Below are 18,780 nucleotides of genomic sequence, written 5' to 3'. Positions count from 1 at the left end.
AACCCCTGAAATAAAAACAGAGCCTATGAGCCATGCTGTTATATACCTTATTTTGTTTTTATTTTTATTTTTTTAGTCAATATGTCTTGCTGTTCTTTCCATAGCAACATATAAAGAGCTTCCTCATTACTTTGATAGCTACATAAAAATCTAGTGTATAAATATACTGTAATTTACTCAGTCAATTCCCTGCCGATGGGTGTTGGGTTACTTTTAATCTTCTGCTATTACAAATGTTGCTGCAATGAATTTATCATTTCACACTTCAGGATAAATTGCAAAGTTTAATCACTGGGTCAGTGGGTAAATCCCTCAGTAATTTTGACAAATGTTGCCAAATTACCCCCATGGGGGTTATTTCTGTTTACTCTCCTTTCATGAGGAATAAGAATGCCACTCTCCCCATGGCTCTGCCAAAAGGTGTTACTAAACTTTTGGAGTTTTAACAATCTCTTAGGGTGAAGATGGTATCAGCGTAGTTTGAATTTGCCGTCTCTTTTGAATGAGGCGAAGCATCCTTATGTTGTATTTTCCTGTCTATGAACTGTCTATTCATGCCCTTTGCCCATTTTTCTCTTGGGTAGCTGGTCTTTATTTTTCCGTTTATTCTTTAGATTTGAGTTGCAAAGGTTTTGTGCCTGTTTTTCATATGTCTTTGGACTTAGGTGTTTGTTGTCATGAAGAAGTTTTTTTGTTTGCTTGTTTTGTGGATTCTATATTATGCATCTTTTCTTTTATGGATTTTGGGTCATAATTAGAAAGGCGTTTCATATTCCAGTAATGTAAAGAAATTATCAAATGGTTTCTTCTCTATTAACTTTACATATTTTTATTCTTTTCACATTTAAATATTTTATTGGGTTGGGTCTTGATCTGAGGGAAGTTATTTCCTGTGCCTGTTTCTGGCCCAGTCACTTTGTGCCAAGAATCCTTTCTCCGAAGTGTTGAAAGCAACAGCCAGGACTTTCCCATTTCCCCACCAGGGCACCTCTCTGGATGGAGTCCTCCCTGGATGGAGGATGGAGGAGATGCAGGCAGGGAGGGAGCTGCTGATGAAACTCCATATGATCCCTGCCCAGCTGTCTATCAGCACAGTGCAAGAATGTGGCTTGCTTTTCCTTCCACAAGCCTTTACTGAGGACAACTATATACAAGGAATCCAGTTACTGATTAGCATTTATCCAGCAACTGCTGTGTGCATGCTATCATGGAAGGCACTGGATTCAGAGACAAATGAGACAGTAGGAGGAGGCAGAATGGCTACACCCTGAAATGTCACCAACAAGAAATGTCACCCAGCAGTGGGTGCTGGGAGTTCAGGTTCTGGGAGTAGTTCAGGTTCTGGGAGTAGTTCCCTCCCACCAGGAGCACTAATTTGATGCTACTATTATTAATAATCATCATTGGCTGCGCACGGCGGCTCATACCTGTTGTCTTAGCTACTTAGGAGGCTGAGTGGGGACAATCGCTTGAACCCAGGAGTTCAAGGCTGCAGTGAGCTATGATTACACCCCTGCAGTTTTGTAGAGACAGAGCAAGACCTTGTCTCTACAAAAAATTATCGTTAATATTATAATTATTTTATATTATTATAAGATTATAACTATTGACCCATTATATTTCATACTATTTATATCACAATAACAACTACCAGTAGTAGCAGCTGTGTCTTGGGCCAGTTACATGCTTGTCATGTACACACCCTTGAGAAGATCTAGAAAAGGAAGCCTAGAATTCCCATTTTACAGGTCAAGAAAACTGAGGTTTTGCATGGCCCAGGTTCTTCCCGGGAGGACTCAGCTGTCCTTTCCCCACCACGGGCACTTCACTCCGGCACACTCTGGGTTACTCATCCATGGTGAATCCATTTTCAACATGAGCTGACAGGAGTCAAAAATTATGATGGGTAGAAGTGGTTGTCCCCATTTCACAAACAGAAAACTGAGAAGGTGACTTGACCAGTTCACCCAGGACCTAATTAAGTAGTTCTTCCTTTAGAACTAGCATGGGGATGGTGGGCTCTCAACCGTGAAAATCTCTGAAGGTTCATTCTGGGTGGAGATAGGAGCAGGCAGCGGTGGGTCTTAGTGCCATTTTCAATATTTCAAAATAGCCAGGTGAGAAATCATATACAGCTCACAGAAACCAAAAGCATCTTTTCCTCCTCCTCCATCATCCTCTTCCCCCTCCTCATCTCTCCTCCTCTTTTTTCCTTCTTCCACCCTTGTGTCTCCTCCTCTTCATCCTTCTCCTTCTCCTCCTTTTCCTCCTTCCTCTCCTTCCTGATTAACAGAAGCCAGGTTGTAAGGTCGTCATCTATTCCCATGCACATCGCCCAGGCCTCAGGCTGCAGCCTCATCCAGGCACACATGCCGTGTCGTCACACTGGAATGCTCTCCTGTTCCCACCTCACTGATGAGCTCAGCTCATAGCCCCCAACCCAAGTTTGCACTCAGTGTTTGCTTGAATGATTGAGTGAGAAATTCCTCCTATCTGCCAAGCTTTACTGTCCTTTTCCAGTCACATCTGCAGGTTTTCTTGGTGAAATTGTAAAGGGCAAGAACAACGAGCTGACGTCTCCCCCCAACCCTGCTCCAAACTCCTGCACAGACCCCTCCCCACCAAGGAGGAAAAGATGGAGTTGGCTCACGCCAACAGGAATTGGCCCCTAAATTTTTGTTTCCTCAATGCAGGTGTGGGCCTTGTCCAGCACAGCATTCTGTATCACAGAGAGTGGCAGTATTGATAAGGGCAGCAGCTCAGGAGGTTAAACCTTTACTAACATGCTTAGTACCATGCTAGGCACCTGCCATGCATATGCTGCTCACAATGACCCTGTGCAGTAAGCAACAGCATCCTCATTTTACAGGGGAGGATGCTGGGTCTCCAAGAGGGGAAGTTGTGCCCAGGGTCACACAGAGAGGAGTACCAGCCACGTGATGCACAGTCCAGGGTTCCCAAGCAGGGCTGCCCCGTGGCTTTCCCCAGGCTCATCCGCAAAGGCTCAGAAACTGGTCCACTCCCCATGCTGGTCCTTCACTTGTCCATTTTAGACGCTCTGGATTGATTTCCCACTTTCTAAGGTGAGAACTTGGACGTCACTATCTGCATGCATGCAGCCTCCCCTCCCCAGGCCCCCAGTGAAGGAGGGGTGCGTGTTGAGCTGGAGTCAAGGCAGACCTGCTGGCTGCCAGCTCTGTTCCAGAATGTCAGCTCCTCTGCAGTTTAGTTCTCTTCCCTCTCCTTCCTCTCTCCTAGAAAGCCTGTTTTTGCCTTCGTTCATTGACAGTGGCCTAATGGCTCATACAGTGAGTAAACAATTTTACAGAAGAAATAATTCCACAGATAGCTCACTTATTTATGATGATGTAAATACTGCCCACACCTGAGCTGTACTTTTACCATTTTAATCATTATGATGTGTACAGTAAAGTGGCATTAAGTACATGAACAAGTACCACTATCGATACCCAAGACTTTTCTATCGCCCCAGACAGAAATTCTGTACGCATTAATAACTTCTGCCTGTGGTAATCTCTGTTCTACTCTCTAACTCTATGAATTTGCTTCTTCTACTTTCTTCATGTAAATGGAATTGTACAATATTTATCTCTATATGACTGTCTTATTTCACTTAGCATAATATCTTCAAAGTTTATCCACATTGTAGCAATGTATAAGTATTCCATTCATTTTAATAACATCATAGTATCCTGCGTACCTGTAACATATTTTCTTTGTCCATTCATGTGCTGATAAACGATTGGGCTGTTTCCACCTTTGGCTGTTGTGAATATGCTGTTCCGAATGTTGGGGCACAAGTATCTGTTCACATCCCTGTTTAAGTTCCTTTGGATATTTACTTAGGCGTGGGATTACTGGGTCATGTGGTGGTTTTATGTTTGTCTTTTTGAGGAACTGCCAGACTTTTCCACAGCTGTTGCTTTGTTATACATTTCCACGAGCAGTGCCTTCACATCCACTTTCTTCACATCGCTAACGCTGCTTATTTTCCATTTTTTTATAATAGCCATCCTAATGGGTGTGAAATGATATCTCATTGTGGTTTCAATTTGCATTTCCCTAATGACTAATGACGTTGAGCATCTTTTCATGTGCTTACTGACCACTTGAATGTTTTATTTGGAGAAGTGCTGATTCAAGCCTTTTGCCCAGGTTTTTGTTGTTGTTCTTGTTTTTAGATGGAGTCTTGCTTTGTAGCCCAGGCTGGAGTGCAGTGGCACGATCTCAGCTCACTGCAAGCTCCACCTCCCAGGTTCACGCCATTCTCCTGCCTTAGCCTCCCTAGTAGCTGGTACTACAGGCGCCCGCCACCATGCCCAGCTAATTTTTTTGTATTTTTAGTAGAGACAGGCTATCACCATGTTAGCCAGGATGGTCTCGATCTCCTGACCTTGTGATCCACCTGCCTCGGCCTCCCAAACTGCTGGGATTACAGGTGTGAGCCACCACACCCGGCTGCCTTTTGCGTAGTTTTGACTTGTGTTGTTTGGATTTTTGTTGTTGAGTTTTAAGAGTGTGGTTTTTTTTTTTTTTTTTTTTTTTTTTTTGCTTTTGTGTTTTTGTTTTGAGATGGAGTCTTGTTCTATCTCCAGGCTGGAGTGCCGCGGCACGATCTCAGCTCACTGCAACCTCTGCCTCCCGAGTTCAACTGATTCTGCTGCCTCAGCCTGCCGAGTAGCTGGGACTACAGGTGCATGCCATCACGCCCAGCTAATTTTTGTATTTTTAGTAGAGACGGGGTTTCACCATGTTGGCCAGGATGGTCTGAATCTCTTGACCTCATGATCCTCCCACCTCGGCCTCCCCAAAGTGCTGGGATTACGTGCTCCTAAATTGCATGATAATGTATCCTAGTATTTGAGACTGTATTGCACTGATGCTTGATTGACTCTTTCAATCTGGAAGCCAATGTCCTTCACATCATTAGTCAACCTTTGGAGTTCCTGAAATGATTCCATAATTTCGTATCTTTTGTCTCCTGTTTTCTGAACAATTATTCAATTACATCTTTCAGCTTTTCTACTGATATTTTTATTCTGGCTATAAAATCATTTCTTACAATTCTCATTTGTTCTACGAACGTCCTTTACAATAGTCTCCTGTTTTGTTTCTTAGATACACAATCCTCTCTTATATTTCTGGGGATCTCAGCTGTTGTTGCTCTTGTTTTAAAATGCTCTTCTGTTTCCCACGTGTCTTCGTTGGCGCCAGTTGTCTGCCTTCTGTTTGGTTTGAGTTTGCTTTCCTGCTAGAGGCTGTGCTCCCATATCAGGTGACCCTTGGCCATTGGTTCACAAGTCAGACTGAGGCACTGACAGCTGCCTGGAAGTTCTGGGTAAGCAGATGGGCTCACTCATGTAGAAGCTTTGCTCCAGTGGGATCAGGCAGGGACTTGGACATTTTCCGGAGAGAATCTCCCGCTGTCAGTGCCTCTGGGTCTTTTCCTTTGGGTCTGTTTTCCCAGAGCAGAGACTTCTGATTTCCTGCCAGTTTCAGGGTAGGAAGGCAGGTGTCTTTAAAAACCTGGTTGCCGCACTCCTTAGGTAGGGGCTGGGGTGAGTGAGGAGAGGGGAGACTGACCGTCCAAGAGGAAGATTTTCACAGTCTCCCTGTTGCCAGGAAGGACCACATTGCTACCCTCAGCTGTGTCCAAGGAGACCCCACTCTTATGCCCGGGCGGGTGGAGGGACTGGCACCTGCCTTGGAATGGGGATGTGCTGTGGTCACGCCCTCTTTATGTAAGTTTTCAACCAATCCTCTTTCAGAGCTTCCTGCCTCCTGTCCAGGCCCTGCTGTCAGAGATACTTGGTGCTTCCAGTTCTGGAGACTTCCTTGAGTTCTGTGACTCAAAACAACTTCCTTCCCCTGTGGGCATCAACGATGAGAGATCTTCAGATGCGATCAGGCACTCCAGTCCTTCCATCTCCCACAATGTCGGAGACCTGTGTTCCCTGCTGTAGAAACCTCTGCCATTCCCTTTATCTCTGAAGACAGATGGACTTGACTGTCAGCTTAGCATGGTTTCAGGAGGAAAGGAAGAGATAAACCCCTATGTTTAAGCTGCCGTGTTAAATGGGAGGCACCTGGTCTTTTTTCTTTTTCTTTTTTAAAGACTGAGTCTCGCTCTGTTATCCAAGCTGCAGTGCAGTGATGTGGTCATAGCTCACCTCAGCCTTGAACGCTCAGGCTCAAGCGATCCTCCAGCCTCAGCCTCCTGAATTGCTGGGATTATAGCACCTGGCCAATTTTAAAATCTTTCTGTAGCGACAGGATCTCACTATGTTGCCCAGGCTGGTCTTGAACCCCTGGCCTCAAGGAATTCTCCCACAACCTCCCAAAGTGCTAAGATTACAGGCAAGAGCCATGGTGCCCAGCCACCTCTGGTCTTCCCTCAGTTTGCTTTCATTAAAGGACAAACACATGCCTTGCAAAATGCTTTTAAACATTTTTAAGGAGAAGTTGTTGGGGGAAGCAAATGTCATGAAATCAGAAGAGGATGGAGAAGGTGATGCATGCACACAGTGGAAGACTCACAGTAACGCAAAACCAGACACACAGAGAGCACCCACATGGATGAGTCTCAGGCACCACGTGGAGGGACAAAACCAGACACGGAAGTTCCAGAAGGGGCAATATTAACCTATGGGGGTAACAACAGGACAGTAGCTGCCTCTAGGAGTCGGCGTTGGGTAGGAGGGGACCCCAGGGAGTCTTCGGGGTGAGGAAATGTCCCACATCTCCATGTGGGCTGTAAAGACACAGGTGCATACATACATCAAATTTCACCAAGCTGTATTCTTCAGCTTTTTGTGCACCTTACACACATCATTGTGGTTGTTTCATACTTTAGTAAAAAAGAAAACAAGAAGGAAATTGACATTTCTTGGTTCTTGCTGTGTGCTAGGCACTGACTAGGTCTGCACTTAAAGAAACCATTCACTTAATGAGCAGGTGCTATGTCCTAAGTACTATCTAGGTTCTGAGGACTCAGCAATTAATAAGAAAAATTAGGCACAGTCCCTGCCAGATGGTGCTCACAGTTAGTGTAGGAGCCAGCATCAAATAACCACACGCACAGAAGGAAACTGACCACAGCAACAAGTAAAGGGCAGCACAAGTGTGTAGAAGAAGGACTGCATTCTGGTCTAGAGGGCAAGTCAGAAAGGCTTCCCTGGGAGATCAGGTTTAGACAGAGGTCTCAGGTTGAGAAGGAATAAGCAGCTGAGGGGCAGGGGCTGGGGAGAAGGGCACGTCATGCGAGGGAACAGCAGGTGCAAAGACCCTGTGGCAGGGAGAGGAGTGACACGTTAAGGAGGGCAAGGGACAGGGCCCAGCAGGGCACTGTTGATGTGAGAGAGCAGGGGGCCTGCAAACCATTTGCAGATAGGGAAACTGAGGCTGGAGAGGGGAGGTGGCTGCCCTAGGCCTCCAGCCAGCACAGTGGGAGTTGGAAACCAGCTTTCTCTGCCCTCTCTGCTCCTGAGACAGCGCTTATGTCTATGGGAAAGTGGACAGCAAGAGGCTGGGCTGCGACCACCTGCCAGCTGCCCTCACGCTTCTGGTCTCTTAGCTCCACAGGGCCTGTGGACAGGGCTGGCTATGAGATCCTGCCCTGAAGAGCAGTACTGGGCTGCCCTGCTGGGCACCTGCATGTCCTGCAAAGCCATCTGCAACCATCAGATCCAGCGCACCTGAGCCGCCTCCTGCAGTGAGTTCTGGGACCTGAGCCCAGGGGACAGTGTGATCACCCCCAACACCTGTCCCCAGAGCACCCTCTGGCCCCACAGTCAGGTGGCTGAGGAGAGGATGGCAGGAGGAGATGTACAGTGTGGCACCTCTTATCCCTCCACCTTCCTGCTCTGGCCACACTGCCTCCTTTCAGTGTCGAATATGCCATGTTCTTCCCTGCCTCCTTTCAGTGTTGAATATGCCATGTTCTTCCCTGCCTTGGGTTCTTTGCACATGTTGTTCCCGCTGCCTGGAATGCATGCTCTCTGTCATCTTCCCTCAGCTCCCTCCTACCCAACTTTCAGGTCTCAGCCCAAATATCGGGGGTCTCCTCTGACCACACAGTAGTACTGGGCCCTCCTTTGTACTGATAGTGTTACTTTCTTTTGAAACTTTTAATTACAGAACTTACCACACATATACATAGAGAGGACTGCACAATGATGCCCTCCTCATCCATTACCAGCTTCACAAATCATTTAAATTCTGCCTTGTACTTTCCCAACCAGTTGTTTTGGCTTGTGTATTTTAAAGCAAAGCCAAGACCTCATATCATTTTACCTGCAGATACTGGGCCATAAAGATCTGTAAAACATCACCCAAATATCCTATCACTGCCAGCAATAATTTATTAACATCATCTAATATTCAGGCCATATCCAATTTTCCCTGATTGTCTTGAAAACTATCCATTGCTTGCTGCTGTTTTTCATAATCTGTCCTTTTCCTTGATAGAACTTACCACAATTTGCTGTTTTGTTCTTTCGTGTGTATGTGTTTCACATCTACTCAGCCACTGGACTGGGAGCTCCCTGGGGGGAGGAACCATGTCTGACTTCAGCCTAGCACAGTGCCTGACACATAGTAAGTCCTTCATGAATACTTGCTGAGGGGAACTCAGAGAGGTTGAGTGACTTACCCAAGATCACACAGCTTAAAAGTGAAGATGTCAGGGTTTGAACCCAGGACTCTGACTCCTAAATCATACCCTGAACCGTTACCCATTAATGAATTAGAACATTCATTGATTCATCCCACAAAGATAGATGGAGTGCTCCAGCCCCATGGAAATAGGAATCTGGTGTGGCCCTTCAAGGACAGTATCATCTAATGGGAGAAATGTCTATGTGTCAAGGAAGAAAGCCACAGTTGGGGCCGGGTGCGGTGGCTCATGCCTGTAATCCCAGCACTTTGGGAGGCCAAGGCGGGTGGATCACCTGAGGTCGAAAGTTCGAGACCATCCTGACCAACAAGGAGAAACCCTGTCTCTACTAAAAAAAAAAAAAAACAATACAAAATTAGCCAGGCGTGGTGGCACATGCTTATAATCCCAGCTACTCGGGAGGCTGAGGCAGGAGAATCTCTTGAACCCAGGAGGCAGAGGTTGTGGTGAGCCAAGATCACGCCATTGCACTCCAGCCTGGGCAACAAGAGTGAAACTCCGTCTCAAAAAAAAAAAAAAAAAGCCACAGTTGGGAGAGACCACCTTCAGCTGGCGGCGGGGGGTAGCAGGGAGGTGTCCCTGGAGGAAGCACCATCAGAGGCAGATTGTTAAGAGGCCACAGAATGCAGAAATCAGATGAAGGGGAAGGGTGCCTGGAAGAGAGGACAGCATGAGCAGAGGTGGGAAACACAGCGGGGAAGACTGAGTCTTGGGTGGGGGCGGGGTGGGGTGTGAGGTCAGGCAGGGAGGGTCAGTGGTCTGGGGCGCTCAGGCACCACCTGCAACAGCCATGCTGGGACCACTGAGGAGGGGAGGAGGTCACAGAAAGCCTCAAGGACACCACTGCTGGGCTGAGTGTGCCAGGAGTGGAGGTATCAGTTTCTGTGCAGTTCACTGGAGCCCTGGGATAGGGCAGGGCCAGAGTAGGGGAGGCCCCATGTGGGCCATCTGAGTTTTCCTCGAGGTTCCAACTCCGTGGTCTTTTAGGTCCTTCCTTTACTCTGTCAAAGACACAAGGACAGGTGTGTATTTACTTTGTGAAGAGGCTGAAATGAGTATTCTACTCAAGCCTTCCATTAAGTGGACATTTAATGTGTGCCAGGCACTGTGCTGGGCACTTCAACTCTGCCAACAAGCCTAAGAAGTCAGTACTGTTATTTTCCCTTTATTGGAAATGAGGAAACTGAGGCATGGAGAGGCTATGACCACACTGTCTGGAAGTGGTACAGCCAAGGTAGGCTCTGAAATTTGGGTTCTTATCCACTCTCCTGCAATGACTCTGAAATGTGTCCTTAAAATATCTCCGTGAGCCACAGAGGGACCATCTCATACCGTTAAGAATGGCTATTGTTAGTCAAAAAACAACAGATGCTGGTGAGGCTACAGAGAAAAAGGAACACTTCATACACTGTTGGTGGAATGTAAATTAGTTCAACCACAAGAAAGCAATTTGGAGATTTCCTCAAAGAATTTAAAACAGTTACCATTCAGCACAGCAATCCCATTACTGGGTGTGTATGACCCAAAGGAAAATAATACATCCTACCAAAAGGACACATACACACACATGTTCGTCACAGCACTGTTCACAATAGCAAAGACATGGAATCAACCTAGGTGCCCATCAGTGGTGGATTGGATAAAGAAAATGTGGTACATACACGCAATGGAATACTACACAGCCATGAAAAGAAAAAATCATGTTCCTTGCAGCAACATGGATGCAGCTGGAGGCCATTATCCCAAATGAATTAATGCAAGAACAGAAAATCAAATACCGCATGTTCTCACTTACAAATGGAACCGTAAGCATTGTGTACAGATGGACATAAAGACAGGAACAACAGACACGGGCCTACTTGGGGGGAGGCAGGGAGGGGCCAAGGGCTGAAAAACTACCAATCAGGTATTATGCTCACTACCTAGATTTTGCTCCAACACAGCCTCTCCTGAGAGGAAGCACAGATTCATATGGAGGGGGTGTGGATATAGAGGGGCTGAAGAGCCTAGCCACAGATGCGAGGGGCCATGCCTGCCGCCCTGGTGTCTGGCCACCTGCACACCTTCCCTGCATCCAGTGATGCATTTGAAACTTCCTGCCAAACTTGGAACCTTTCTCACCTCCAGTGCAATGGATTCCCGTTTGGTTCATCCTTACCCACCTCACAGATCAAGAGACTTGAGTCTCAAATTTGGAGTGACTCGCTGACAGTCACACAGAGAATGCACAGCTCAGTTGGGATTTGAGCACAGTCTGCGGATTCCAAAGTTTGTCTCCTCTGCAACCGCAAAATGACCCAGTGGCATCCACAGGGCTATTGTTCCTTGGGTGTGAGCTGTTGCCCCTGGGACAAGGTTAGCCACTTCCTGTGTGTGACCCCCAGTCAAGCCCCCTTCCCAGAGGGCACTGCATCAGATCCTCATCTTGGCTTCAGGGATGGAGCCCCAGGCTGTGAGCATGGGGGCTGTGTGAGGACATGTTGGTGCCAGTAGGGTCGGCATTACCACACCTCACCCCACATCAGCTGCCCCACTTGTGCCATGGTGTGGATTTTGGTGACTCTGTGACTTACTGCCCAGCCCTGTATTTCTCCAGGGGCCCAGGGCTAAGGTCTGTTCTGACCTCTGATTCCTGCATGGGCTGGTGGGGCAGGAGGGGAGCTTGCTGTGGATTGCAGACACGAAGTACGGAGCCACATGGCCAGGGGAGGGGACCCAGAGGTAGACCTATTTGAGGACAGGGAGCAGAGAACACCATGTGACCAAGTTGTCTAGCTGCACACGGTGGAAGGGCTGACCTGTTCCTCTGCCCCCTTCGTGGGCTCCCTGAATTCTGCTGTCCCGTCTCCAGCTCTGCCAGACCCCACCTCACCCCGACTCCAGGTTTCCCACTGAGAACTGCCACTCGTTAGTGAGACCTGGAACTGTGGTGGGCTTGTTGTGTGTGGGGAGGGAAGAGAGTAAGGCAGGTCCTGTCCCAGACTGGTGGAGTTCACCACCTTGTGGAAGGCCAAGCAGTGGACAAGTCACGCAGGTGACACATTCCTCTCAGTGCACGGAGGCCACGTAACCCAGCTGCAGGTGAGATGGGGAAGGGGAAGGCTTCCCCAAGGAGGACAGGGCAGGCTGTGGCAGGGGTGTGGAGTGTGGAGCCAGGCCCCTAGTTATGTCCCTTACAAGGTGTGTAGCCTGGAGCAAGTGACTGTCGGTTCTGTGAGGCTGAGGTTGTTCACCTCATGCAGTTGCTGTGAGGATAATCTGGGAGAATACATTTTGAGGGGATCACGTGCTCTGTGCACTGGAACTGCTCATTCAAAAAGCAACCATGGGCCAGGTGCGGTGGCTCATACCGGTAATCCCAGCGCTTTGGGAGGTTGCGCCAGGTGGATCACCTGAGGTCAGGAGTTTGAGACCAGCCTAGCCAACATGGCGAAACCCCGTCTCTACTAAAAATACCAAAATTAGCCAGGTGTGGTGGTAGGTACTTGAAATCCCAGCTACTTGGGAGACTGAGGCAAGAGAATCACTTGAACCCAGGAGGCGAAGGTTGCAGTCAGCCAAGATCAGCCATTGCGTTCCAGCCTGGGTGATGAATAAAATTCCATCTGAAAAAAAAAAAAAAAGCAACCATATTGAAACCACACAGTGGGGACAGGGGGTTCCAGGCAGAGGCAACAGCACTTACACGTGCTGCTAGGAGCAGGGAAGGCTGTTAGGGGCTCTGTGCTGAAGGCTGGGCTAAATCCCTTCCTCTGGGGCTCCCAGCCTGTGGGAGTGTGGGGTTCACTCTACATACAGAAGCAGGAGGGACCCCACCCCAGATCTCCTTTGAAGGTGGAGACACTTCCACACGCTCACCAAGAGGGCACAGAAAGACCTTCCACGCACACAGCAAGAGGGCTGTGAAAGACCTCTACAAGGAAAACTGCAAAACACTGCTGAAAGAAATCACAGATGACACCAGCAAAGGGAGACATCCCATGCTTATGGTTGGGTAGAATCAATTTTTTTTTAGTTATTCCCAAATTTTTATGAGGGATTCACACATATTATGAACACTTAATAAAACCCACCTGTTGCTGTTATTTCCAAATATTTAAGAGGGATTCATAAGAACATTTAATAAAACCCACCTGCTGTTCACACATGGGGCTTCGTGGGGAGAGCAGGGGCAGGCTCCCAAGCTGGACTGAAAATGGCTTGAGATGTTGATCAGGAGAGGAGACTGGCCTGGGGTTCTGTTGCGACGACTCCAGGCTGACGCGAGGAGCTCCCTGTCCAGGCTTGGGGGTAGGTGCAGGGAGCATCTGTGTCTCCCTAAGGGGACAGGGAGTCTGCCTTAGCGACTGGGGGCCGCTCATTTGCCCGGCAGAGGAGGAGGAGGAGCACCAAGGGCACAACACTGTTCCTCCACGTGGGGGTTGCTAAGGACTGAGTTGGGAAGAGCAAGGATTCATGGGTGGCTGGAGATGGCACCAGGAGGGACCAGGTGATGGCTCCATGTGCGAGGCTGGGAGGCCGATGCCCTGCTGGGGGGAGGGGCAGCCACTGGAAGAGGGGTCAGAGCAGGGATGTGGGGAGAGCCCCTTGTTGCTCCTGGATGATGGTGATGGCAGCAGGGGTCCTATGAAAGGCTGTTTCTGGCAATAATGGGAACCAGAGATGACAAGGACCTGGAAGGGGGACAGAGGAACAGTGCATTGGCATGAGATTAGAACTGGAGGGAGAGGCCCTGTAGTGATCATAATGGCTGTCGTCTCACAGGGCTCTTGTGGGGCCTCAGTGACTTGGGGTTTGCCAAGTACAGAACCATGCCCAGGACTGAAAGGTCCACCACCCTGGCTGGATGGGTGCCATCCTAGGACAGGCTGTATTTGCTTCCTGGGGCTGCTGTGACAGGGTCCACATGCTGGGTGCTTAAAATAACACAGATTGATTCTATCGGGACTGGAGGCCAGAAGTCTGAGATTCCACGGTCAGCAGGGCCCCACTCCCTCTGAAAGTCCAGGGGAGGATCCTTCCCTGCCTCTTCCAGCTTCTGATGGCTGCCCCAGGCCTCCTGGGCTGGTGGCCACTTCACTCCCATTTCTGTCTCTGTCTTCACATGGCTTCTTTCCTGTGCCTGTGTCTCTTGCCTTCTCTTCTCGTATAGGACACTTGTTACTGGATCTGGGGCCCACCCTAATCCAGGATGATCTCATTTCCAGATCCTTGTATTCATATGTCTACAAAGAATCTTTTATCCAAATAAGGTCACATTTGCAGGGGGCATATCCTTCGGGTGAGGGGGGGGCACCATTCAGCTTACTACATAGGGTGAGGGACAGGGCTGCCTGCCAGGGCAGGGACTTCATAGAAACCAGGAGCTCTGAGTTAGGACCCCGCCCCCATGTGAGGGTGATACCAGCCTTGGGGTCAGCCAGGGCCCCCATGTGGGTTCAGAGTTGTGGGGAGCCTTTCACCTGGAGAGTTTAGATTGTGTTGGCCTAGAAGGTGGCAGTTGAAGTCACAGAAATGGAAGAGGTTGTGCAGGGACTGGGAGGTGTAAGGAGAGAAAGGGATAGAAAAGAAGGTCCTATGTGGGGGAATATGCATTTGAGGGGTCAGAAGAGGAAGAGGGTCCCACAGAGACATGGAGAAAGAGCAGGTGGGGAGGTCAGAGCAGCTCCAGCAGGGCTGTGTCCGCAAAGAAAGTTCTAGAAGGCCGTACTTAACAGCACAGAGAAAGGACATCATAAGACACCTATATATGTCCCCAGCTCTGCCACAGGGAGGTCAGAGGATGCTATAAAGGGCCATTTTCAGGTGCCCCCAAGTTGAGGTTGCCCTTGGTGGCTCTGGCCAGGGGCATGGTGGGGGCTGTGAGCTTGGAGCCCTGTGTCACTGCCTGGGAGGCTGGCAAAGGCTGACAAACCGGACCCTTCCTCTGCCCTGCCCTTTTCCTAGATGCATCATTTGTCCGTCCCTTCACTCTGGCTAATGGGAACCTAATCAGATACAAATGTGGCAGGGGTGGGGTGCGGGTGGACAGGAGCAGCACAGAACCTCTCTTGAGGGTCTCCCTGGTGTCTAGGGGGCTTGGCCCCAAGTGGAAGAAATCAGAAATGGTCAAGCTGATGCATGGGGGTTGGAAGCCAGTGCACACTAGGGTCAGGCCAGACATGGGGTGAGTGTGAGCCCCATGCTCACGGGGAGGAAGGACGTGCCAGGGAGCGCCGGCGTGGCATGGAGTCATGGTAGCCTTGAAAGCAGAGGCAGCGCTGTCGCCGGTAGGAGCAGGGGCCCCAGGAGCCAGCCTGGATGGCAGCTTCAAGTCAATGCTCCGCTGAGACCTTAGCTCAGCTCTGCCGGGCTGGGAGTTGAGGGATGGAGTCACACTGCTTTTGCTCCAGGAACTGCTCAAGATGTCACTTATTTTAGGTGCTAGAACTAGATGGGGTGGCCCTGGCTGCAGGTCTCCTGGTTTGCATTTCATCTGTGTGTCTTGGAAGGTTGGAAGGGTGCTTTTTCTTTTGTCCCGACTGCACCATGTGCCCTCACACGGGAGCAGCAGGACGCTCCGGTTTTGCTTCCCAGGGTGGAAGTCAAGGTCCAGGGACCTGCAAAGGCAGGGACAGAACCACAGGGGAGAGGGTGGGCCAGTGTCACAGGGGTGAAGGGACAACCTAATGAGATGCTGCACAAGATGAGGGGTCCAGGGAGACTTTTTTTTGATGGGCATGATGTGGGTGCTGGGAACGGGCTGAAGTCTGTGTGTCCCTCCTGGTGTACACAGACGGCCTCCTACCACCAGCAGGATGGAGGGTCGCCTTAGAGAGGTGGCCCCAGAAAGACCCAGGGACCCCAGGCCCAAAGGAAGAAAGGAGGTGACACTCTGGAAACCACTTCAGTCAAAGGCCACACACTGAATGGGAGACTTACGCCCAGCCTGCCCTCCTGCCTTTTCCCGAACTTAATACACGTGTGCATCACGCACACACATGCAGATGCGCACGCATATGCACGTGTACACACACGTGCATGCACATACGCAGACACCCGGAGGACATAGGGTCCTCTGCAGGGAAGGCCTGAAGGTGTGCACATTTGGAGGTTGTAATGATCTCACAGGAAGGCTGTACCTCACATAGAAAAGCCCCTCTTAAGTATTGGCAGCCCACCATGTGTCAGGGACACACCTGAAACGTTCATGGCGCCAAGACCACAGGGAGGGAAGGAGAGATGCTTGCGGAGCAGAAGGACCAGGAAGTGGGGACCACCACGGGGACCTGCAGCCTGGGACCGCTGAGGAGGGTGGCAGAAACCTTGGCCGGGCGAGAGATCCGGCAGCCCCTGCCCGCCCGTGCCCACGTTGCCTCCAGGCTCCCCTTGCTGGCTGGGCCCCCAAGGTGTGAGTGCATGGCCACGGGCTGGAACTTTCTACCCAGGTTCTCTGCCTCCTGCATGTTTGCAGGGACCCTTGCTAATGCCAAGCCCCTCTGTGGAGAGAGAGGGGTATCAGGCCCCACTCTGCAGATGCAGACACTGAGGGCCAAGGTGACTGAATGAAACATCCAGAACCATAGCCCCCTGCTCTCCTGCCCCCTCCCTGTCCCCCGCCAGGCCCACCGCTAAGTGACAAGTCCCAGTGCTGCCTAGCGGGCTGGCCCGAGCCTGCACTGGGAAATGCAGCAGGCTGGGGCAAGTATTTTTGGGTGAGAGATGGCTTTGAAAACAGTTTCAAAAACAAAAGAAAAAGCGTAGAAATAAACTTTATGCCAGCCTGCCTGGTCCTAAGGCCTCAGAAGCTGTGGGTGCTGCCTCCTGGTGGTAAGGCCTACAAACTGCACCTCTGGGACCCTTCCCCCAGGCTTGATTTTCAGACAAGGCTAGAGAATGAGCTTTTTTTTTTTTTTTTTTTTTTTTTTTGACAAAAGCTTGTGACTAGGCCCCTTTGTTCCTAGGAAACAGCAGATAGTGAGCCGCAGGGCAGGGCTTCTCCATGCCGTGAATTCCCGCCTGTCCTTTCTCACATAATCTCAAGTGAGGCTTATTTACAGCTCCTTGTCTGCTTTCCACCGGGGTGGCACTGGAGTGCCTGCCTGGCTATTCTCACCCCACATCTCTTGGGGATCGTTCCCTCCTGGGACACATGGCCTTGCCTCATTGGCTGGAGTGACTGTGTGGTATTCCCTCTCATGAGTGTGTCATGATGCATTTAATCCTTCATCCCCTGTGGATGGAAGGTTAGGCTGGATCCCGTCTTTTGCAACCTGAACAATGTTGGAGAGATACCATTTGTGTGCTGGGGGAGACGCAGCCCTAGAAATGAAGCTGATGCAGCAAGGGGAGCCAGGGAGGCACATTGTAAATGGTGGCAGGTGGTTCCAAATGGCTCTCGAGAGTACACTCCACCATGAATATGTGAGGTGCCTGTGCTCCCCCCGCCCCCGACGTGACAGGTAGAATGTGATATTTTTTCTAGTTCTAATTTGCATTGATTTTCTTAGGCTGGGGATTTTGAATCACGTGTGTATCCTAAGGGCCAGGCAGGAGCTATGTTTCATTTCCCACAGAAAGCCTCAGATCACTGGCCTGGGCAGAGAGGAATGAGAAGCTGGGGCACTTTCTTCATGTCCTCAAGAGCAGCGAGTCTCTGTTCTGGTCATTCAAACTCAGTGCCCTAAAAATGACCATTATGTGACCTTGCATGGCTCTGTGGGGTGGCAGGGCTCAGCTGGGTGGGTCTTCTGCTGCTCTTGCTTGGGGTCTCTTGAGAAGGTGGTCCTGGGGATGAAGCCATTGGAGGCTTGGCTCTGGTGCTGTGATGGTCAGGCCTCGCTTCTCCTCCAGGTGATCTCAGGGCCTGTCCCTCTCCATGGGGCCTCTCCACCGGGACGACTTGAGTGGTGCTCAAAGCTCCCAAGGGAGCAAACACCGAGGCTGTCAGGGCTTCTTGAGGCGGAGGCCCAGAGTGGCACAGCCTCACCCCCACGGCACTCTCCTGGAATGAGTCCCAGATAGTCCACAAGGGTGTGATGTAGCGTGACCATGCTCTGGGTGTGGTAGATCAGCTGCTGGACGGTGAGAGGCACTCCCTGCAGGGTAGGTGGACGGCTGCCCCCAGGGCCTTACACAGCAAGGCCAGGGGACGGCCACCCTGGCCGGTGAGCCCGACTTCCACGCAAGGCGCCTTCCTTGCATCCCAGCTTGTTTGGAGCCTCCAGGACATCCCTACTGAGGGTCCCATAGGAGCCTGGGTCTCGACAGGGACCCTCTCACCTCAAGTCGGACACCTTTCATCCCCAACAGCAGAGGGACTGATACCTCCACCTGGCCACCCTCTGTCGCCCGAAGCCAGCCCTGACTTTGTGCAGGCGCCACTCACCTTCCTGAGGGTCCTCCTGCCTCCCAGCTGGCTGTGCTCCCAGCCACCCTCCCTGCACATGAATGGGCCAACGAAGCCCCGATAGCAATGTCTGCCCATCACATATCCCCCAGCCTGACCCCATATCCAGCATCCCAGCACCCACCCTGTTCTGCTGGCACCTCAACCCAGGAAGCTGCTGGGCAGCGCCTCCAGCCAGGGCCCTCCTCCCCCAGGCTGAGGCTGTGTGGTGGGGTCACTGGATGGGAGGGAGGCCTTGGGGCCCAGGGTCCCCTGCCACTACCCAGCAATTCCAGCTGATGCTTCCACATCTTTGGAGTTGGGTCTGATTGGTGATGGGTTGGGGGCTTCTCAATGTTCTACAGCCCAATACTGCCCAGCTGCGGAGGCTCCTATCATACCAGGAGCAGGTGTTGCCTAAGTGCTTCCTGAAGATCATGAGACACCTGGTGAGTGAACGAAACCCTGGGTCCCATGGGCCAGGGGAGACTCGAGCCCCTCATGGGGCTGGCAAGAGGCCGAGTCCCAGCCATGGCCTGACCTGGGATGGGGATTCTCCATGAGTTGGAAGTTGGGTTTCCTTTTCTTGCCCCAGAGGATCCAGAGACGCTGGGACCAGGGCTGAGCTCTGGCTAAGCAGGGCTAAGGGAGTGTGTCCACCGGGTGTCGTGCATGGACGTGTTGGGAGACCCCTGGCCACCACCCAGGGTTCTGCCCC

The 18,780-nt window shown here is 50.6% G+C and overlaps 1 protein-coding gene across 15 annotated transcripts in view; it reads left to right on the top strand.

The window, feature by feature from the left end:
- The window catches only part of LOC115934578 (ubiquitin carboxyl-terminal hydrolase 6-like), a 104,943-nt gene that overhangs the window by 81,953 nt on the left and 4,210 nt on the right, over positions 1-18,780 (top strand). For 6 of the 15 annotated variants that reach the window (XR_008679500.2, XR_008679494.2, XM_055385927.2 and 3 more), the window contains one exon: positions 18,428-18,511. Coding sequence is in view for 6 of the 15 variants with exons in the window: in XM_055385927.2 (XP_055241902.2) it covers positions 18,428-18,511 (84 nt within the window). In the remaining 9 variants the exon portion in view is untranslated. Of the gene's footprint in view, positions 1-5,789; positions 9,211-18,427; positions 18,754-18,780 lie in introns of those variants that run through there. The other 9 variants (XR_010133835.1, XR_010133833.1, XR_010133841.1 and 6 more) reach the window with 5 other exon arrangements.

The sequence above is a fragment of the Gorilla gorilla genome, chromosome 4, assembly GCF_029281585.2.
Source record: "Gorilla gorilla gorilla isolate KB3781 chromosome 4, NHGRI_mGorGor1-v2.1_pri, whole genome shotgun sequence".
Classification (NCBI taxonomy): domain Eukaryota; kingdom Metazoa; phylum Chordata; class Mammalia; order Primates; family Hominidae; genus Gorilla; species Gorilla gorilla.
The sequence above is the reverse complement of the archived record's forward strand: the minus strand, read 5'-3'. Positions and strand labels throughout refer to the sequence as shown.